Source organism: Ailuropoda melanoleuca, chromosome 5, assembly GCF_002007445.2.
Source record: "Ailuropoda melanoleuca isolate Jingjing chromosome 5, ASM200744v2, whole genome shotgun sequence".
Classification (NCBI taxonomy): Eukaryota; Metazoa; Chordata; class Mammalia; order Carnivora; family Ursidae; genus Ailuropoda; species Ailuropoda melanoleuca.
The window spans coordinates 65,833,396-65,856,411 of record NC_048222.1 but is presented as its reverse complement, the minus strand read 5'-3'; the positions used below and the strand labels follow the sequence as shown (position 1 = coordinate 65,856,411).

General features: G+C 44.4%; 1 protein-coding gene across 14 annotated transcripts in view; it reads left to right on the top strand.

The window, feature by feature from the left end:
* Positions 1–22,684, top strand: part of LOC105238601 (translation initiation factor IF-2-like) — a 31,487-nt gene extending 8,803 nt beyond the window's left edge. For 2 of the 14 annotated variants that reach the window (XR_004625719.1, XR_004625724.1), the window contains exons 2-6: positions 11,418–11,585; positions 12,475–12,611; positions 14,563–14,625; positions 16,956–17,261; positions 18,122–22,683. Coding sequence is in view for 2 of the 14 variants with exons in the window: in XM_034661191.1 (XP_034517082.1) it covers positions 8,985–9,034 (50 nt within the window). In the remaining 12 variants the exon portion in view is untranslated. The other 12 variants (XR_004625727.1, XR_004625717.1, XM_034661191.1 and 9 more) reach the window with 10 other exon arrangements.
* The last annotated feature ends 332 nt before the right edge of the window (positions 22,685–23,016 follow it).

The following is a 23,016-nucleotide window of genomic DNA, read 5'->3' as shown; positions in this document are numbered from 1 at the left end:
CACCATTTACCACACTGCCCACTCACAACTTGGTAGATTTTGCACCCCAAAACAGTTGAGTTTGTCGGCAATTACCCGCTATGATATTCCGGATGGGGAACCAGCGCTAATCACATTGTTGAGGGTCTCAGTGAAGTGCTACTTTTCAGCTGTCTTACTAACCACAAGTTACAAACCGGAGCATCACAGGGATCAGAATTTGGGTCTGGTTATAGCTGCTCTCTGGTCCAGCGCAAGCTAGAACTGTCCCTAAAAAGAGTTGGCCATGGATGTAGGGAGGGAGAGCCACTGACTTAAGCCTTCTTCAGACACTACCCCAAGGTTTCAACATAGGTTATCTGCAAAAGGAAAGTCTAGGCCTTGTGAATGTGCTACTAATATGTTGGTTACCTTTGTGCATCAGTTCTCACGTGACAGGTACCATAGCTCCTGAGTGTGTGGGTCTATACATGTGAATGGTTCCCGAACAGATTGGGCTAAAACATTGTTCCCACTATGATCTCTTCTCCATGATTCCTTTTTGTTTTTAGGGGCTTTGATCTTCTCCTGAAGAAATGGGGGATTATTAGATCAAGTGATTCAAGCATTATTCATTAGGGTTTTCTTGCTATAACTCCAAAGGTTTGATTTGTTTGTTTCTTTATGTGAAAAGAGTTTTAGCTGTCGTCACACTTTCTTTTTTAAGTTTTCCCGACTGAGCTATAAATCAAATTGCATTCCAACATTAAAATCTACTCTCAACCAGTGTGAATATCCTTCAGGGATGCCAGTATAAATATAGGTATTTGTTCCAACCTGCTAAGTTAGGATGAAGACTGATGTAGACTTTTCTGGGTTTTGGATTTTTTTGTCCAGTCCTCAAGTGCCTAGCCTGGACCCCCCTTTCCTGGAACATTCCAGAAAGCCAGTGTTCTCAGTATCTTCCAACCTTGTTGTCATACCCATCCCACTTACAGCTTCTGATACAGACCCGGTCCTGAAGAGAAAGGGTCCGTCACTTCCTTGCTCTCAACTCAGGCAAATCATATGCTAGAAATTGCTGTCTCAGTGGTGCTGCTTTTCTTCCTGGTCCCCAGCTTCTCTGGAAGACTCAGAGGTGACACACGAATGCTTTTTCTTGCTATTCCATTAGTGCCTTGCACTTCCTTATACTCTTTCAGGACCTTTGAGGACCATTTTTTATTTTATGTTCTACTTCGTGTGCTGTCTGGCATTTCTGCCAGCCCCGGAGTGCGTACCAATCCTGTTCTTGCAAACACGGGGTACACACAGGAGGAGTCAGATGACCACCTACTCAGGATACCTGTAACATGAACCTTTAACGGGGGCTAGACGTAAGGAAAGACGTGGAAATGCACCCAGTAGGACGGCTCACCTACTTTCTAGCTTCTGCTACAAAGAATCATGATCGGTCCAGGTTCCTGAAAAATAACTTAACTATGTCCCATCCTCCTTCATGCTGTGGGGAAAGGTTTTTCCTCTACTCACACTTATGTTCTTGCCCTTGTCACTTGGAGTCAGGGGATTGAGCTGCCTGAGACTGACAGCCATCTTCATATTTTTTATGCCACAACTTTACTAGGGTCGTATACCCCAAACCTACGACAGGCTTCTGAGAGTCAGGGACGACTTCTGACTCACAGCGTCAAGGCCCCGGGTGTTCGGCAGGTGCAGCTTTACCTGAATGCTAAGTCTTTGTGGAGTGACATGAGTAGGAGGACAGCTAAAGAAATTAGGCTTTCAAAAGATGGTCTGAAGCAATCTTTCGGTCCCTGGTTTTCAGGGTTTCATCCTCACTCAACCAAGGCTGGTCAACCGAGCTCACTGCACGTTGATGGGCAGGCCAGCCGCCACTTACAGATTGGAGGTGCTCATTGTTTTGCGTAAATTTCATCAGAACGGGGAAGAAATAGATAACCCTCTCTTGTCTTCTCTGCACTGATTCTCACCTTGCGCTTCGTGAAGGACATGCCTATAGTTACAGGTACATACCAAGCACAGCAGGATCCCAAAAGAGAATAGAACTCAGGGAAATGGCTGTCAGTTTACCAGGCTACTTCTTCCCTATTTTTTTTTAAACTCCTTTGGAAAGCTATTGAAGTCTAGCTGTTTCTTAAGGAGGTTTAACTCAGATCTGAGCCAAGGCTGATCCGGAGGACTCAGGAGGGTCTTATCAATTGTGACATTGACCTTAGGAGATGAATCCTGTTCTTGGTATGGCTGGAAGGCCCAGCACTCTGACACCTCCAAACCCTATGGACATTGAAAGGTGGACTGGTTTTCTGGGGGAGATTTAGGGTTGTGGGGGTCCTCTGAAAACACACTAGACTCAGTCTTCATGACTGGAGACTATCTGACACAGAGCAGTTCTAGGCTCTCAGGGCTGAGGGGTGGGGAATCCCAAACCTTCCTGAATTTTTCCTGGGATTTCAGTAGATGGGTGGTGTCTCTTGGTTCACAGAGGACTTTCCATTTTTGTGTCTTTATTATTCACAAGAGTCCTTCCCAAGGCACAGAGATAAGTGACTTGTCTTGGGCTGCAGGATGAGTCATTAACAAATTGAGAATTGCGCCATGCCTTCAAAGTCTAACTTGGCCTCTTGACCAAAACAGCATTGAGTCTTTCTTGAAAAGATCAAGTCACAGGTGGTAAATCTTTGGTCTCTGCCTTTGTTCATCTTATTTTTAGTTACTAGCAGGTATTATCTGAAAAGTCTGGTTAACCTTCGTAATTGATCTGCACCATACAATTTTATTTTTATATGCTCCTTTTCTGCTGGGTTGTTTCATGTAAAAATACAGAAATCCATGTAATAAAAAATAAAATGACATATCAAGATTGTCTATATCCTGGAAACCATCCCTGCTAGAGCCCTTGCTCTGGGCTGCACCTGTTCCTATAGTTAAGGGAAGCAAGTACTCTGCTCAATGTCTAAGAGCAATTTTCATACTGACCTTGAATATGTCATTTTTGGTTTTTTCACAGGGACTTCTCTATATAAACTGGAAGCATACATTCAGACTATGAACATAAATGTCAAAAATCTGTGGAATTTCATAGCTTGCTTTGCTGAGAAAAAAATCCCTAAGAACATTGATCAGAAATCTGATGAATTTCTGGAGGGGCCAGATGGTCTTAGAGGTATACCCCTCTTCCCTCTCCTTCTCTGGAGATGCACCAGCCAAGACAGCCTAAAACTAGTCTCCAGGGGCGCCTGGGTGGCACAGCAGTTAAGCGTCTGCCTTTGGCTCAGGGCGTGATCCCAGTGTTATGGGATCGAGCCCCACATCAGGCTCCTCTGCTATGAGCCTGCTTCTTCCTCTCCCACTCCCCCTGCTTGTGTTCCTCCTCTCGCTGGCTGTCTCTATCTCTGTCAAATAAATAAATAAAATCTTAAAAAAAAATAAATTCTTAAAAAATAAATAAATAAAATAAAACTAGTCTCCAAAGTGGTCAGGGGCCATCAGACTTTGAGTTTTGTAGAGTTTTCCTCAGCTTTTAAGTAAACGTTGTTAGGTTGTTAGTTCAATGGTTTGTTTCTTTGTGCACCAGACGGGTCACTCCTGAAATCTTGGTCTTCCCAGCAGTGCTGTACTTAGTAACATCTGTGATAACTTCCTTCTCACTTAATCTTGACTGAACTCCATGCTCTGCTGTTAGATCCATGGTACAGTTAAACACCACTAATCCACACTCACTCCTTTTAGAGATTAGTCATTCCAGAGGTGGGAGATGAAGCTTACTATTTTAAAAAACATTCATATGAAGAAACTGTTTATTAAGCCTAAGTATATGATTGTAGGAGCAAAGAGCTCAACTGCTATGAAGAAAACTCTTTGAAGATCCAAATACTTTTTAAAGTAGTGGCTACTAATTACAGGGAAGTTGAACAAAGTAGACTGAGCAACATTCTAAAAGGATTTTCAATTAATATGTCCTGTGAAGTTAAAAAATAGAAATAACACAAAACACCATATCCTTAAAGATATTCTATAGATGAGACTTTTTTTAAAATAAGGCATTGGCCTTCTTTACATCAATTGGTCCAAACTTGAGAAGTTTAACTAGATGTCATAATGTTATAAGGTTTGCAGGGACAGAATGATTCATGATTTCTGAGGGCAGTCTCAACCTCTGGGATTTGAGTGTGGTCTTCAAATGCATGAGTCTCTTCAGGTGTGTGCGTGTGTGTGTGTGTGTGTGTGTGCATGTGTGTGTGTGTCTAAAGGTGTGCACCCATGCAGGTGTGTGTGTGCTATGGTGACAGATGTTCGGTCCTGAAGGCGCTTAATGGAGCACTTAACCAACACTGAAGTGATGGTCCTTGACTCCTATCCTCCTATGAAACCCCCACATTTTAGTCCCTAGTACCACTGATTTTCCTTCTTAAATCATTTTCACTTCCAGCTTTATTATCACTACTCCAGTTTGAGCCCCCACTGTTTGGTTCTCAGTCAAAAAAGTGTATTAGTGTTCCCAGGGAAGGGAACAAAGGCAATTGAAGTTACCCACAGAAAAGAGGAAAGAAATCATCTCAAAATTTTGAAGTTAAGTAAAAGAGAGACTTTGCAGCATAGAAAAAACAGGGAGGGAGGTTAGAGGCACATGTAACTTCATCAGAAGTATTAAGATCCTTGACGGAATAAAAAATGGAACCTACCAGAATAGACTTTCTGAAATAGATAGTTACTTCTACATTTGCATAGGGTCTATGTTTGGGGATAAGAAATGAGTTTTGAGGTTTGTCACTTAGAATAAGAGGCCTGTATTATATTCCTGACTCTGGCAATGAGGAAAAAAACCCAATTCAACCAATTTTTAGGGAGAACACGGACATGCAAAACTTCTCTGAGAACTTTTGTTGTAGTTAGTAGAATCTTTCTTATTTTTCCTTCTTTCTTTGATGCTGGCAAATTGCCTCATACCTCTGAGGCTGATTTAAAATGACAGATGTGGACACCACATACACTGACTATGGTACTCTGAGGATGAATGGACACTATTCCAAAACAGATTATTTTTGTGGCTGTCTGGTGTTCTTTGTCCATAGGGATGACCCTTTCCCACATTATTTGACTACTTCTCCTTCCAGATATAATTTGTCATTTCATAGTTTCATGGCCACTTCCAGCTCTCGGTTAAGCCAGCCTGCCCATCCCCTCCTGCCAGTGGAGCAATGGCGAGCCACCCAGGCTAGCCAGAGGCTCTGCTGCCATAGCTCAGGACATGGCTGGGGACAGAGGCTTCGGCAAGACTGTCTCTTTCCAGGATGCCAGCATCATGAACCAAGTGGACACATAACAAAATGATATCATCGGGGTTCCTCCAAAAAAAAGTAGCTTCCTCACTCATTGGCTCCAAGGCCTGGAATTCCTATTGAAAGAGCCAAATACATATGGTACGTGTATGAATTGAAGCCTTCTAAAATAGGGCTACTCAAGTTAGAGAACGAGTAAATGGGAAACCTGGGACCGGATCTCAATCTTTTGTCTTCACATTTAGTGTTTTTACTACTAACCAGGCTGCTTCCTCCATAAAATATTCTACCCTAAAAAATATTTTAGCACAATTAGTTCAGCAGATTAATGGCCTTCAACAGATAAATTGTCCCTATTTAGAACACAGTCTAGAGCAGATGTGTGTGGATGTGTTTTCCCCAAGTTTTTATAATGAATTTCAGAAAGAGAGAGAAGTTGAAAGAACAGTACATGGAACATCCATCTACCTTCTGCTTGGTCTTTACGACTATTAACAGTTTGCCCTCTTTGCTTCTTTCTTTTAAAAAATAATTGGTAGTGGCGCCTGGGTGGGTCAGTCCGTTAAGTGTCGCTTCTGCTCAGGTCAGGATCTCTGGGTCCTGGGATCGAGCCCCGTGTTGGGCTCCCTGCTCACTGGGGAGTCTGCTTCTCCCTCTCCCTCTGCACCCGCCCCCTACTCGTGCTTTCTTTCTCTCTGTCTCTCAAATAAATAAATCTTTAAAAATAAATAAATAAAAACTAAAAATAATTTGTAGATATCATGGTACTTTACCCCTAAATACATCAGCCTAAATCCCCTAAGTATAAGGACACGCCCCTACATACCCATAATTTTCATTTAAAACAACAATAATTCTATAATAATATCTAATAACTAGTATATAGTCCCTTTTTTCTTCAGTTGTCTAGTTCCGGTTCAAATGTTCTCAATTCCCCTAAAAATGTCTTTTACAGCTCTTTTCTCTAGAAGTAGGATCCAGACTAGAAGCACTCACTGACCTTGGTCATTATGCCTCTTTAATTTCTTTTAATCTAGACGTGCATTTACAGTACAGTAGCTAGCAGCCAGATGTAGCTGGTAAGCACTTGAAATGTGGCTACTCCAAACTGAGGTGTCTTTATCTAAAAAAAAAATTTTTTTTCATGTCATCTCTGCACCCATTGTGGGGCCTGAACTCACAGCCCTGAGATCAAGAGTTGCATGCTCTACTGACTGAGCCAGCCAGGCACTTCTGAGATGTCCTTTAAATGCAAAACATACATCAAATTCTGAAGGCTTAGCATAAAATATGGAATGTAAAATATCTCATTAGTATGATTTTAATGTTGATGTGTTGAAATATTTTGGCTAACTGAGTTAAAATATGTTATAAAAATTGGTTTCATCTATTTATTTCTTAAATGTGACCACCAGCAGATTACTAATGACATATATGGTTTGCATTGCATTTCTATTGCACAGAGCTGGTTCTAGAATGTACCATGTTCCTTTCTGCCCTATTGACATTGATTTAAATGTCTGACAGTTGTTTTAGAATATGACAGATATATTTTAGTGGGAAAGAAAGGGCTAAGAAAAACCAGCATGAAGGGCTACTTCTTGGGAGGGCCTGGATGGATGTCCTGATGGGAGGAACCCCAATGAATTTGCTGAAAGAAGGTGCCGCAAATATCCCTCCACTCCATGCATTTGCTCGGCCTAGCCAGTGGATTGACCTTTGCTCTATCTGCCTCCTTCATATAGATTCATAAAGTGTCTGAGGATTCACTTTCATGTCATATTTTAATTTTTTTTTTTTTCCTCTCGTGGATTTTTTTCCCCTTGGTTTTTTTTCTTTTTCCTTTCTGTGCCTGCTTACTTCTAAATTCATCCTCTCAGCTCATTGTGCTCTGGAGTTCTGTTTTAGCTGTCTCCCAAGAGTTCCTGGACATTGTTGCCCTGGGTAGATCAAGGGGTGTTAGAGACAGAGCAGGCTGTAGGCAGGATCTCCCCTTAACTCTGCCCCTCCCCACTGTGGCCGACAGCTGACCCCGGGGCAACCTCCCTGCCAGGACGGTCAGGCAATAGGTCATCAGACATCTCTCTTTGAAGACAGCAACTTTTCATTTTTTTTTTATTACAAAAGCTATGTGTGTTCATCTTAGTAAAGATGTGAAATACAGGTAAGGAAAAAATGTTCTTACTCTGGCCTGACCATATACCGTCGGCTAGTTTGGCAGCTGTTGCCGGCATGACGGCCATCTTCCTAAAGCTCCAATATTCATTTCCTACTGCTGCTCTAACAGTTACTCCAAATTTAGGGACTTAAAGTGACACAAATTTATAACCTCACCATTGAGCAGGTCACAAGTCTGAGTTGAGTCTCATGGGCTAAAATCACATGTTGACATGTTCCTTCTGGAGGCCCGAGGGAAGAATCTGTTTCCTTGACCTTCCCAGCTTCTAGAAGCTGCTGGCACTCCTTGGCTTGTGGACACATCCTCCATCTTCACAGCTCAGCACTCCGATCTTACTTCATTGCCAGGGCACCTTTTTCTGACTTTGTCCCTCTTGCCTTGTTTTATGAGGACCCTTGTGACCACACTACACCTACCAGGATAACCTCCCCATCTCGAGATCTCTCATGTCTACCTGCAAAATCCCTTTTGCCATGTAAGGTAACAGACTGACAGGTTCCAGGGATTAGGTCATGGACCTTTGGGGGGGGTCCGCTCTTCTCTCACACCTTTGTACCCTCGAAACACATTCTGCTGTTTGTCTGCATAAGTACATAAGTACACGCAAATGGTTATTGTCACAATATGAGGGATAGGGAGAAGTGGTTTTTTTGCTGTTTTGTGGGAGAAAAGAAAAAGCAGAAGGGGAGAATGGAAGCTTTGGTGAGGTCTATTCTAGTTCTGGCTGGAGTACTGGACTTGAGACCTGCTGGAGAGGCAGTGATGGCCAGAAATGGATGGAACTACGTAGAAAAGACTCTGTGCCTCCGGGCACATGGACCTGCTTTAGGACCAGGAAAGAAATGTGGCTCAGAGTTAACTCTTTTGTCAAGAACCCAGCAGATTTCCCATGCACTGGGGATGGAAGCATGGGGACAGCTGGCGAGGACAGTGTGGTATGGACACGCTCGTTCTTTGGTGGCAGTGGCAGAGGTTGTGCATGAGAGAGGGCTGGTAGGAGAGGGAAGGGACAGGTGCATGCCATAGGTCAACTATAGATGATCATGGGACAATGATGCCCCATTTAGAGGCTCCCAGAAAGTCCTCCTATGACACAAATGGAGATATTAGAGGCTGAACGTGTGTGTGTGTGTGTGTGTGTGTGTGTGTGTTCCATTTAGCAATATATCATGATCACTTTTTCCATATAAGTAATTTCCTTCTGTGATATATGGGACTTCCCCATATTCCATGTTTGGAGATGTGCCAATACTTGTTCAACTACTCCTTTCTTGCTAGGGTTCCCAATTTTCCATTTAAAGCCATAGTATGGTGAACATTCTTGAAGCTTCCACAAATCCACAATTACTTCCTTAGGATAACTTACCTGAAAGTGGACTTGCTGTCTCAAGGGTACAGGAATCATTCTGAGGCTTTTGAAGTATGAAGTACAGTTTCCTTATCTGTAAAAGGAAAGGGTGAGGTGAAATTGGTGGTTTCAAGCTCTTTTCTTTTCTTTTCTTTTCTTTTCTTTTCTTTTCTTTTCTTTTCTTTTCTTTTCTTTTCAGCCAACAGACTCTGCCAGCAGAAACTTTTGCAGCAACTGGGAAGTAAATGAATCAGAGGTGAACCCACTGTGGTGGAGTGGGGCTGGGCCCATCTGTTTCTGCCTCCCTGGCCCCTCGGCTGCCAGAGGCTCGGAGGAAACTTCAGGTCTCTGAAACACACAGGCTGCAAATCACAGGGCAAGGTGACCTCACATTCCTTTCCACTGACTCCTCCACTATCAGGTGCTTTGATTGAACTGCCAGCAGTCTAGACCATGCTGAGATCACTGTAGCTGGGTCCCCGCCAGACCCCTCCCCTCCCCCAAGAGGTGGTCGGTAGGTACTTGTTAATCTTAGATGGTAGCCAGTTCACAACAGGCCAGAAGCAAGGAGGGGTCCCACAGGTCACACCCGCTGGAGGGAGATGACTGGGGAGCCTGGATGTGATAGATGAATTGGGGAAATTCCTGTGACTCAGAACTTGGGGAATGTAGACAGTATAGAATAAAAATATAATTCTAAATATACAGGTGACTTTGGGAATATCAAATCCAACCTCCTCTTTCTCCGGATGAGAGACACGGAACTACAGAAGGCAAAGGTTTTGTCCCAAGGCACAAAGCAAGTCGATAGCAAAACCCAGCATCCTGCAAGCTACCTAAGTCCTCTCCTGCTTTTACTACATTTGAACGTCCCTCCCTCCCCATAAAGGGGAAAGGACAGAAGGGAGAAGAAACCAACATTTAAAACACCAAGTATGTGCCAAACAATGATCGATGCCTCCCGTGACTTTGTTCGCCCTGCCAGGAGGGAGCATTATGCCGTCTTGCCTCTCTGACACCAAAGACCATCCTTCTCCAGCTTGGATCTATTTTGCTAACTTAGAGAGGTACCTGTTGCCTACATATCAGATTGCAGAGGAATTTGGGAAGTAATTTTGAGACCAAATCAAGTAAAAGATGATAAACAAGACCTGATAACAGACCAAACTCTAAATAGGAGCTAGATGTAGCAATTTGATTCAGACACATCAGCTTGAGAACAGGATATGACCTGAAACTCTGCCGAGAACATGTCCTCGGAGATGCTTTCTTGGCATGAAAGCTGGTGCTACGGGGAAAGGTATAGCACATAAAGAGAAATCCTCTGCCTCAAATCAGATTCCTCTGGGAAATACCATCTAGTGTTCGATGCTGTAGTGCCCTCTCTGAATGGGAAACCCAAGGTATTCTTCAGAAGAATGGGAGGCTTGGGTCCAAATCTCCAGTCATTCAGAACACGTGGGCCCCCAAACTGGGGAGTTGAGGATATGTGCATAGTTACCATGAGTTTGAACTTGAGCACCTGTTTTCATCCAACTCCAATCTACTGGAGATCTTGCCTTGATGGGGAGCAGGAGTAGGGGGCATTCTAGGCCTTCTCCATCAATGTCGAACTGTCTTGGAAGTTTACAATGCTATAGATTGGAGTTCATAGGCATGAGTTACGAGAACACTAGGAAAACTCTTAAGTTTACTGATGGGATTTGGTTTCCTTTGCACAAAAGCGGTATGACTCAGGAGGTCCACTGTAATGCAGTTCATGAGCCCAAGTTTTCGTGAGTAAAACAGCCTTCAAAGTTTCTCCTAAAGTTGAATGTAGCTGGAGTCCTACTCTGCTTCCCCACTTCTTGAATGGATTCCAAAGCCACTTCCCTTTGCCCAAGTCACATGAGAGTAGCTTTTTTTTTTTTTTAAGGTTTCATTTATTTATTTGAGAGAGAGAGCACAGAGGGAGTGAGAGAGGGAGAAGCAGACTCCCCACTGAGCAGAGAGCCTGATGCAGGCCTCAAACCCAGGACCTTGAGATCATGACCTGAACCGAAGGCAGACACTTAAGTGACTGAGCCACCCAGGTGCCCCAAAAGTAGCTTTTTATTCCTGAGAACTACAAGCTGCACACTAGTCTGGTGTGCTCTCCATTGCGTCCCCTCCTCCACTTCCACCAGGGCCCAGGCCCTGCTGCTTTCCTGACTGATGGCATCACCCTTTCCTGTCTTCCCGATGCTCAGCGCATTGGTTGGTTACTTCTTTCCTCTATTATACCACGAGACTGTCAGTAGCTGCTGTACTGTATTGTTTTAAAATTTTTCATGTGTGTGAATCCCATTGAACTCAACATTGACACAGTTGTTGAGCTTAGGGAAGAGATGGGGTGATGAATTTGACTACCATTCCAGGGCAGGAAATCTTAGAGAATACAGGCATGAGAGTAGGACTTTGCGGTCAGACTGCCTGAGTTTAAATGCAGGCTCTGCCTGGGTTAAGTTACTTAACTCACCTGTGCTCCAGTCTCCTCATCCGTAAAAGGGGCATACTAGTGGTGTCTACCTCACGGGACAGAGAATTCATGTCCCTGCCCGGCACATGGTAAGTCCTCAAAAATGCCAGCTGCTATTTTATTTCCACTTTCCAGGCACTGAGTGGGCCATTTCATCCACGACCTCATCTATTAATAAGAATTTGATAGGGTGTTGTAGCAAACACTGTCGGTTATCTACACGCCAGCCGGCTCCTGCTTCCTCCTTGCCTGCAGAGTCCTACCACCTGTGCTTGGGAAGGGTGATTCAGCCCTCCGTCCAGGGTAAGTGCTGAAGAAACCAGGCACGGCATCCATCCCCAGTGATTGGTTCAGAGGCGGTCATGTGACCCTGTTCAAGCCAGTGAGGCCCGAGCAGAGCTCGGCTGGCGGGGTGGGAGATAGGGGAAGTTTTCTTCGCTGATGAAAGAGAGGTGTGTAGAAAGAGACATCGGTCTTCCCTACTCTGGACCTTGTGGTGTCTGGATGTTTGCCTGGAATTTCTAGAGCTGTAACGGAAGCCAGCACAGAGGGAGGAGGCCAGAGCCAAGCAGAGCAGAGGCAGGCCCCGGCTCCTGGCACACCTGCACACCTGCGTACTTGCTGTTACATGAGATGGGACTTCCCCTGGTTATCAAAGCACTCAGGTCAGGCTTTTTGCGTAACTGATGCCCAAAGAAAACATCCTGACTAATATACTGAAGTATTTGGCTCCCTGTGTCCCAGATGAGGAAATGGAACTTCAGAGAGATTTGCAGTATTTGCTCCAAGTCAGGCAGACAGCAAGTGGCCAGGCAGAGCGGAGCTCCTACGTGCTCTGTGGCCTCCAGGGCCCGGGGTGTCCCGGAACAAATGGTTGTTTACTGCGCGGACAGCACGTTGGAGACGGTGATGCTTACCAATCTGTGTTGCCTCCGGGTCGTCGAGGGGTTCTGGGACACAGAGCGCGGTAAACAGGCCATGCTAATGCAGTTTTCACGACTTTCCAACCCAGGGTGCATGCTGTCTCATGAGTCCTCCTGAAAGCAAGAGGAACAATGATCTAAAGTGGTTCTCCTTTCTAGGGCATACTGCAACACACTCAGCTCTGTCATAAGGCATGCTTGCTCCTTATTTCAACAGTAGACTTTGGTTTGGTAGTTGCAGCTTCTTAATGTCATTTTTTTTTTTTAAGACAAGATTCACGCTGTAAGTGCCTAAGAAGAGGCTTGTTTCCTTTTCTGCAGCAGTTGTGCAGAGTTGATCTAAGCATTCGTCTCCACCCTAAGAAAGTCCTCTTCCCTGGAATCTGGAAGGAGAGCTTGGGGTGAGGTATGTAAGAACAAGGTCCAGCCCGTGTGGGAGAGGGATGTCTCAAACTCTTCTTACCCGAGGAGCCCTGCCTGTCTCAATAGATGCCTCTTTGACTTTTGTCAGGGGATGGGATATTAAAGCACACCTTTAATCCTATTGAAAGCCAACCAAGGGGAAAGTCACCAATAAGGACATAGCTCACAGTCACAGAGCCATGATTGGGTGGCCCTTTATGTCCCTACCTCGTACAGTCTGTGCCAGCCAAGCTGGGTCCTCACAGAACCTGCACCTGGGTCAGTGACCTTGACTAACGTGGCCAAATGAAGGAGTTTAAGCCAGTGGGCTCAGAATATAGCTGCATCATTGCCTCTCAGTATTAATCTATGATAGCCAAATTAATTGTTAAAGCCTCCTCCTATCTTAAGAAATAATCACAGGAGAGAAGCCAATAATTGTAAGAGGGATGGTTATTATTCACTGAGCACTTATCACATACCAGGCTTTCTTTAAGCTCTTTGCATGCATTCTTATTTGAATTCACACAAGCTGTGTTCGTTAAACTGTCACAACTTGTATTAATTAGTATACCTCTCACAACAACAATAGGAGAGATACTGTAATTATAAATGAGAAGACCAAGGCACAGAGAGGTTAAGTGACTTACCCAGGGTTTCAAAGCTCAGAAGTGGCAAAGTCAGAATTTATTTTTTTTAAAGATTTATTTATTTATTTGAGAGAGCGCACGTGCGTGTGCGCGCACAGGTGGGAGGGAGAGGGAGCGAGAATCTCAAGCAGACTCCATGCTGTGTGCGGAGCTTGCTGCGGGGCTCGCTCTCACAACCCGGAGATCAGGACTTGAGGCAAAACCAACAGTCAGACGCTTAACCGACTGCACCACCCAGGTGCCCCATGGCAAAGTCAGAATTTAAATCTTGGTATTCTAACTACCATTGCATTGACATGGGTGGAACTGGAAGGTATTATGCTAAGTGAAATAAGTCAATCAGAGAAAGACAATTATCATATGGTTTCACTCATGTGCGGAATATAAGAAATAGCACAGAAGATCGTAGGGGAAGGGAGGAAAAACTGAATGGGAAGAAATCAGAGAGGGAGACAACCATGAGAGACTCTTGACTCGGGGAAACAAACTGAGGGTTGTGGAAAGGGAGGTGAGTGAGTGGGGGGTGGAGTAACCAGGCGATGGGCATTAAGAAGGGATGTGATGTGATGAGCACTTGGTGTTATACACAACTAATGAATCATTGAACACTACACCGAAAACTAATGATGTACTATATGTTGGCTAATTGAATTTAAATAAAAAGGAAATAAATCTTGGTATTCTAGGTCCAGAATCGAGCTCTAATCACCACTTCCTAGTGCCTTAATAGCCAAAATAGTTCACAGGAAGGAACAGATGGCTTGAAAATGATAAACAGATGGTGAACAGCAAAACACTTATCAAGCTGGTTTCATTTCTCCACCTTAGCTGTGCCTGAGAGGCAGCAGGGCATGGCTGGGAAAGCCTGTACGGTGGGTTAGCTGGAGCCCAGTTCTGACTCTGCTCTGGCTGGTTTTTAAGGCCTACAGAGGATAAGCAATACACTCCCCTCTTTTTGGTGTTTGCTGTTTGAACTAAACTTTCAAGTGCATACAAGTCTTCAACGGATTCAGCACGTTTTGGAGTGGAGAATGGGAATCTGCATTTCTAACAAGCTTTCCAGGTCATTCTGATGCAGGGAAGTCTGGACCATGATTAGAAACATCTGATCCTTTGGACTCCTTTCTGTTCATTTTGAATGACACCAGGCTCCTTGCGGTGGTGGTGGTGGAGTTTCTGGTCTGCTTTTATCTGTGGGGAGGAGCAGAGGCTGGGGAAAAAATCACGCATGGGGGTTGGGCAGTGGTTTGGTGGTGGATCCCTCACAGCTCACCGCCTCTGACCCATTTTTCTTATGTAAAGTAGAACTAAAGGAGCTCGGAACTCAGAACTCGGAACTCGGGGGCATGGACTGGAGTAGCTGACCAGGTAATGTTGGGGCTTACCCCTGATCACTGTAGCCACGTTCTGGCTTGAGTTAATAACACTGCAGAGAAAAGTCGGAATTTTCAAGAGCCCCTGATTCTTTTCTTTTTTAAGTTTTTTATCTGTTTCCTTCCTTCCTTCCTTCCTTCCTTCCTTCCTTCCTTCCTCCCTCCCTCCCTCCCTCCCTCTCTCTCTCTCTCCTGCCTGCCTGCCTGCCTCCTTTCTTAATTGTGGTAACATAACATGGCAAGGGCCAAGGGCAGGCCACCCCAGAATGGCCGCTGTGGCATGTAGATTATTCTGAGCTGAAGGCAATCAAGACCCTGCAAGCTCAGGAGAAATTGTGGCCCTCCCTTAACTACATAGAAATATCTAAATTGGAGATCGTTCCCAGAATCATGATTATTACCACAGATTAATTTTATCTGAGTGACCCATCTGTATGGCGGGATAACACCTAATTACCAAACATCTCTTCTCATTGCCCTGTGAACTGCAGTCCCCTCCTGACACCCAGACCGCCCCCCCTTCTCCTTAGCTCAGGATGACATCTATATCTATATCTATATCTATATCTATATCTATATCTATATCTATCTACACCTTATTTTGCCTGTCTTTGGCATTTCCATGTCTATGTGGATTCCCTATACATACACTATTAAATGTGATTTTCTCCTGTGAATCTGTCTCATGTTAATTTGATTCTTAGTCCAGCTAGGCACTTTGTGGGGACAGGACATTCTTGCTCCCCAATAAGATCTATCCTCTTATCAAAACAAAGTTTTTATTTATTTATTTATTTTAAAGATTTTATTAATTTATTTGGGGGGAGCATGAGCATGAGTGGGATGGGGAGGGGCAGAGGGAGAGGGAGAAGCAGGCTCTCTGCTGAGCGGGGAGCCCGATGTGGGGCTCGATCCCAGGAATCTGGGATCATGACCTGAGCTGAAGGCAGGTGCTTAACCGACTGAGCCACCCAGGCACCCCAAAACAAAATTTTACCATGTACAATATGATATTGTTATTTATAGACAATGTTGTACGGCCCGTCTCCAGAACTTATTCATCTCGTGTAACTGAAACTTTATACCTATTGAATGGCAACCCCCTATTTCCCCTCCCCTGCCAGCCCTTGGCCACCAGCCTTTTACTCTCAGTTTCTATGAGTTTGACTCTTTTAAATACCTCATGTAAGGGGAACCATGTGGTATTTGTCCTTCCCAATCCTGGCTTACTTTGCTCTGCATCGAGTCCTGCAGTTTCATCAGAGTTGTCACATACGGCCGGATTTCCTTCTAAAGCTGAATAATATCCCACTGCTCTTGGCACTGATTTCTTGGATATGATACCAAAAGCACAAGCCACAAAAGCAAAAATAGACAAGTGAGACCCGATCAGTTAAAGAATCCCCAATTCTCAAATCATTTAAATGATGTGAGTTGGAACTCTCTCCTGCTCTCTGCACTTCCGCTTTCTCCACCCCTCTCTTTAAGAAGATTTTTTCCAAGTTCTCCTAGTGTAGGGTTAGCATACATGAGGTATTCTTGCAGACACACCCCTTCCAACCTTTCTTCCGCCAGAGGCTGCTGGTCGGTATTTTCCTGCCAGCCCTGGTGCAAGCCCAGTGAGCCAGGCAGTTTTACCAATGAATTAAACATGGCTTATGAAGTCCTAGTCTCCCTTGCAAGGAACCTTTTAAATCTTCATTTACTTACTTTTAAAGCTGAGTCCTTTGGAGAAACAGCACGATCTGGCATCTAGTCTAATTTTAGGGTCACGGCTGAGAACAGAGGAGTGAGAAAGGATTTGATAGTTAGCTATCAAATTGTGGACTCTCCGGCTAGAGAGTAATTGTTTTAAAAGTACAGTCATGACACTCCTCTACAAACACGGAATGAACACATGTCAAAGATTTTATTTAACTCACTGATATTGAGAGAACTAGGAAGATGTTAGAACTACATCAAAGGCAAAGCCAAAGACGGTCATTTATATGGGCAACCAGAAATGCTGATTTTCACTTGCTCATAGATGCAGAGACAGCCAGTACCACAGGGTGGAAATCAATCATAATTTCCTGGGACCGAATTCGTTTGCTTTTTCATGGACAGAAATCATTTGCGTGAAATCTTGAGGTCTCTGCGAGTTAAAAAGTAGAGTTGCGTAATCATTGAAGCCCAAGAAAGGCACAGACCTCTAATGAATCTGCCCACGCGGGAAGGGTCCTCCAGACAACATGAAGCATTCCACTGAAAGGAGACATGATCATCTTGCCCGTTTCAAAGTTTTTTTCACATTTTTTTGACCCTACTGTGTGTTTCAATCTGCAGAGCGGCTAGATGTCCTTTGTCTGAAATCGTGACAGGAAATACTTCACAGCCCTTCTGACCCCTCTGGCAACATCATTATGTGGCTGACAGCCAGTTCCAACGAGCATTACGTGCTCCTCAAAACCTGCACAGGGCAACAGGCTTCCTTGGCCTTTCACCTCCTGCTGCCCCTGGAGCTCTCCACCCGACTGCGCCTGCTCAGACCTCATGCCAATGGCGGATACCCTAGATGATTGCTCTCTTGCCTTTCTCCACCGCCCAGAATGTTCTCTGGGAGTCCTGTGAAGAGGAGAATGCTTGCTCGGTGTATCCTTACTTATCCTGAGGGCTCAAGGGACAGAAGGAAAGCAAGGGGAGGCAATGCTTAGAACTCAAATTTTCTGATTACTAACCTGCCCCCAAGTTTTAGAAGAGGAATAACACTAGTGGGACTGGCAGAAGGCAAACCTGGTGTGTGTGTGTGTGTGTGTACATGTGTCAGCAAAGACTGTCTCCTTGATCACATCTTAGTCAGGCTCCTCTCTCTGAGCCTTCCTCTCAACTAGGCCTCCCCCTAGGCCCTCGTCCTGTCTTGGGCCTGTTAGCCAGTTTCGCAAGAATCCCCCTAGCCTTAATGTCTCCTCTTAGTAATGTTCCACCCACTGGCCCCTCACTCTGCTCCTTGGCTCTAAATCCCCACATGCCCTTGTTGTAGCTGGAGTTGAGCCCCCCCCCCCCAAACCCCAGCCACTGCAATATTCGTATTTTAATCGTCTTGAATAAGCCAGAATTACTTTTTCTTTAGTAGTGTGTGTATGTGTGTGTGAGAGACAGAGAGAGAGAGACAGAAAGAGGAGAGAAAGAGAACCTTTTCCAGAGGGAGTAACACCTTGCAGTAAGGACACCAGGACAGAGAGTCTGGGAGGGAAAAAGTAACACCAGCTCTCCCACTCACTGTACTGGCTGTAGAGGGGATTTACCTTTCTTTTCCTTGGTTTTCCAATCTGTAAAATGGATATAATAGTAACTATCTCATAGCATTGTTTTGTGAGTTTATTAATATGGATTATATTTATACAATGTAAACATTTACATTCATAAAGAACTTGTGTGCATTTTACACGTTTGATTTTATTATTTAAATAACTTTATGATTTAAAGGTGTTGTTCTTAACCTTTAAGAAAAGCACCACTTCTCACCTAGATAGAGTGATATAAATGGCACAGAGGATCTTACAAGCAGCTAAGAAGGGGAATCATTTGAGTCGGTGTGCTTTTTTCTGCCCTCGGTGGTTAAAATCCTCAAGAAAGAACACTTCACTCTGCATGCCTAGAGAGCTAATTTTGTTCTTGCTCTGAGCAAGAGAGAGGTAAAAGAAACAGCGCACTGGCCTTCCCAGGAAGGTGACTCCAAAGTGCTCAGTGTCGGCCATACAGTTCTGACCAAATGATGGAGCGGGGTGATCTCTGCCCAGGGCCCACGTTCCCAGAGAGGAGCTGTGAGGAAGAGCACAATCTCACTGGGAAAGCTCTGCTTCTCGGGTGCTGGGAGATAGCGGAGGTGGGGCAGGTGGAAGAGGAGGCTGTGGACCCCCAGCCATCTGCCAGCGCTCAGGAAGGCACTAACCCGTTGCCACTCTTGAGAAACCCTGTTTGTGGAGAGAGGCCTGAGGCCACTGAGGAAGTGATGCCCACGCCTGCAGGCTGGAGGAGGGGCTAACTTCTGGGGCATGTTGTCCTAAGCCTCGAGACTGTTTCCTGAGAGAGCTGTCCTGATGATGAAGAAGAAACCTTAGGCACGAGAACCTGAGTAGGAGGAAAGTCTCTGGGAGGCCGTTTGGGATCCCATATGAAGGAAAACTCAATGTGGCAGAAAGCAGCCTGTTGCGTAAACCTACCCCAGGCCCAGGGCAAAGCCAAGGATGAGAAGATATCTTAAACACTGCTGCCTGGGGGAATGGCCACAGACAAGGAGGCTCATGTGTTTCCCCAAGTAGGAAGGGAAATATGTGCCATAATGTGGCAATTTGGTTCAACGGCTTAATCTGGATATAAAGGCGGGGGGTGGGGGGTGGGGAGGAGAATCAAAACTAATTCTCTCAAGGGAGGTTGCTTTAGTAGTTAACTGGGGAGCCGCAGGGCTGTATACTGGTTTGATGTGATTTCAAATCCACTTGTTAGGCCTTTGGCAGGGACCACGCTGATCTTCTCTGCATCGCTCCAGTCTTTATGTGCTGCCAAAGTGAGCACCATTTCATCTGTCGTAGCTGACAAGAACTCAGCAGTAGCTCAGCTGCTGAGGGTCCCACTGGGAGCTTCTCAGTAAAAACAGATGAAAAAGCAAGGGGACATTTAGACTATAAATATCAAGAGTTTGTAAGGACCATCTGAGAATGTTCTGTCTGGGCAAGGCTACGTTTCAGGGATCTAAACTGTCTGAAGACCTTGGGGCAATTGACTCCTGCAGCAGTAAAGGTGACTCTTACCGACAGAGGCAAAAGCCATGACGTGGCCCCACAAAGATCATCTTGCCCATGGACACTGGTTCCATCGTTCTGCAGCGACATGCTCTAGCAACAGGCGACTTTTCCTTTTGCGTTGGCAGCTGGACATCAGCTCTGGGTTGAGGCACACCTCAACTAGGTTTGGACTATTCCTTTCATCGCTCCTTGCCTGAAACAATAGTGTGATTAATCTATCACTGGTTTGGAGGTTTATTTCTTTCTTGGCTTATTAAAAGACATTATCCTGTATACTGTTAGCTTACAAAATATCCACAGTGAACCTCTGTTGAATCAATGACTGGAAATTCAAATCCGGTCTCTGAGCATAATTTGCCTCCCTCAAACAAAACACGCAGTCCCTGACAAGAAGGTCCTGGAAAGCAGTTTGATAATGAAAGGGCTCACTCTGTTTGTGCAGTGGATTTCAGTTGGTTGGTTAATTGATTCTCGATAAAGGTTTCTGAAAGGCATGTAAGTTACAGTCCCTTTTTCCTTAATGCTGCCAGCCATTGTTCCTAGCAACCACGGGGTGACCTTTCTACTTTACACACACAATGCTGGTCTCCAAGAAGCCAAAGCTTTCTTCCTCCAAATTAGAGAAAGTCCTCTTTGTGGGGAAAGCCACAAGATGAGGAAGAGAAGGATAAATATCTTACTCCTCACCCCACTGACATAGCTGCAGATACACGAAAAATTATGTAGGTAGAGAAGACAAATGAAGAAACTCCTGGAGTTTCTGTAGACCACTGGGAGGTTGGAGATGGAAGCTCTATTTTTATATTAATCTGCCCTCCCAAAGCCTACTTCAATTTTTGAAAGCTTCACCCTCCTTATATACTTCCTAATAACATGTGACATGTCCAGAAATGTAGCTTACAATGAGTATTGCTTCTAGAAATTAGTTAGGACTTAAGAAACTAGGGATTAGGCAAAATGGAATGAGGCATAATTTTTTAATTTACTTATGTCCCTGAATAATTGTTTTTAACATAATCTAAAGTATTTTCCAGAGAATATTCCTCCATGAGATATTAATAACACACACAAAAAGAATTTTATGGTCAAATAAGTTTGAGCAATACAGGATTAATATGTTGTACATGTTTCTATGTGGTGGGATTGCTTGCTCAGGGTCTCAGATGTTATATATACATCAGGGTAGATTATCTGGTGAGTAGTAATTCCCAAGCTTATTCTCGAAGTGTCATGGCACATTAGGGATTTAAGGCACACTTTAAGAGACACTGATTATTTCTCAGCCAGGTAGTTGATTTCACCATCTGGAAGTTTCCTCCCCCCCGTTTTCACCAGGGCACACCACTGAGCCATCCTGGGGCAGGGAATCAACATGTGAGTCAGGGGGCTGGAGTTCTGACCTGTATTTTTCTTACTAGCAGTGACAAGAAGTAGCAAGCTGCTGGGCCTCAATTCTATCATCTGTAAAATTGAATAACAGCGGCCTTTGCTTGCAAGACAACAGTTGCGAATATCAAAGGAGGGCTCTGCAATGACATGCATGTACCTTGGTAATCATTATGATATATGGGCTGGGAAATCCTTTATCTTGTTTGTTTGGATGAGACTTCATGGCAGCACTTCTCCTCTTTGTTCCTTATTTACTCTTTACCAAGTCAACGAGAGTCTGAATGCCTATTTCGTATAAAGCACAGCTTGAGTTGATTCTAGAAGAACTATGCTAAGATACATAGCAATCATCTGGAAATACTTAAATTCCCAAGATTGCTGTGGTGGCATTGTTGGGGATATCGTGCAAATGCATAAGTCACTTTGGTTGTCTGGACAAGTTCAGTCCCATCATCCTTTCCCCTGTTATTCATGGTCAGTAATGAATCGTTTCCTTGTTAAATGGACCAGTGGAGCAAAACGTGACTTCAGGGCAGAGTTTGCTACAGGGCATTTCTGCCTATCAGTTCTGTGAACTCTGCTTTCTTCCTTTAAGACCTCGCTTTGTGGGGCGCCTGGGTGGCTCAGTTGGTCGAGCATCTGACTCCTGATCTCAGCTCAGGACCGGATCTTAAGGTCACAATTTTGGGCCCTGCATTGGCCCCCCCAATAAAGGACCTGGTTTTATAACTACCTTCCCAAACAAAAAAGCTAGCTTTGATTTGGGTCATTTTAGAGTAATAGCCCCAGACATTTTCAGACTGGGAATCACCTACCTTTGTTGTGTAAGAAAAGAAACAATGGGCCCAAAATGGGGTTATTTGCCCCTCTACAGCAAGCCAAGGCTTCTCCCCAAAATGTGAACTTTAAACAGTCAATCTGTAATATCCTGATTTGCACTAGTGTGGTAATCTGTGTGAGAAGACCCTGCCATTCCCTTCCCCCCAAAAGATGAACTGGCCTGAAGCCATCTTTTCTTCTCTTTTGCTTTCCTCGCCCCACCCTCCTTCTGCCTATAAAAACCTTCCATTTTGTACAATTCCTCAGAGGGCCTTTCTAATTACTAGAAGGGATGGATGCTGCTGGATTCAATCATTTAATAAAGACAATTAGAGCTTCAAATTTACTCAGTTGAATTGTTGGGTTTTTTTAACCGTTGTTTGAGGGTGTTATCAAACGTGCACTAGAAAAGGATTTGTTTCCGGGGACATTTAAGTTTGGCGATTGTTGAGACACATGTTCTTGAAAGGGGTGGGTCAGGCAAACTAACTAAGTTGCAAGTCAAAGGCATAGCATACTGGAAGACCAGCACAAAAGTACTTGTAGTAGGGCTGGAATAATAATGTCATTCCTAGCAACTACTGTATGCTATGTGCTGTTCTTTCCAGTTGGCATGGATTACCTCCTTCAGTCTCATAATAACACCATGCGGGGGTACCATTATTAGCCTGATTCTACATGTGAGGAAAGGATCAGGTTTACAGAGTCCACTCCAGGGTTCTGGTTTCAAGGATAGTGAGTGATGTCCTGGTATGAAGGACACATCAGGAAAATTACCCGGACTACCTGTAGCTCGGTGTGAGCCAACAGGTATCCATCCAAGGGCCAATCAGCCATAGCTGAGAAGGATACCCATCTCAATGCCCACCAATTCATTGGCTAGTCATACTTTTTCAAGTGAATTAGGAGTCCTAAAGATAAGAGTCTCTCTAAAAGCTCTGGGGATGAGGCAGCCATTTTGGGTCACAGGTAAGTAGATGAGGAAGTGGAGGGAACTCTTGAACTGAGAAATGCAGATGAAAGAAAGAGCCATAGGATACTAAGAAATGGAAAAAACAAACACTTCAACTCTGGGGTCTGATAGACTGGGGTCTGAATCTAGACTCTGTTATACGAAAGTGGGCCAATTGCCTAACTTGTCTAGGAACTCAATTTCCTTATCTGTAAAGTAGGAATGTTGCTATCAGGTGAACTGCTTAGCATGGTGCCTGGCACAGGGTAAGCCCTCACTACATGGTAGCTATTATTATTATTATTATTAATATTTCTGATGGCTTTTCAGTTCTCCTGAGGTCTCACTTTACTTAATTTCCATTCCTATAAGGTTCCAGCATTGTATCCTCATCATAACCCTCTTTTTACTAGAGTGAGACTTGACGGGAATGCATTGGTTG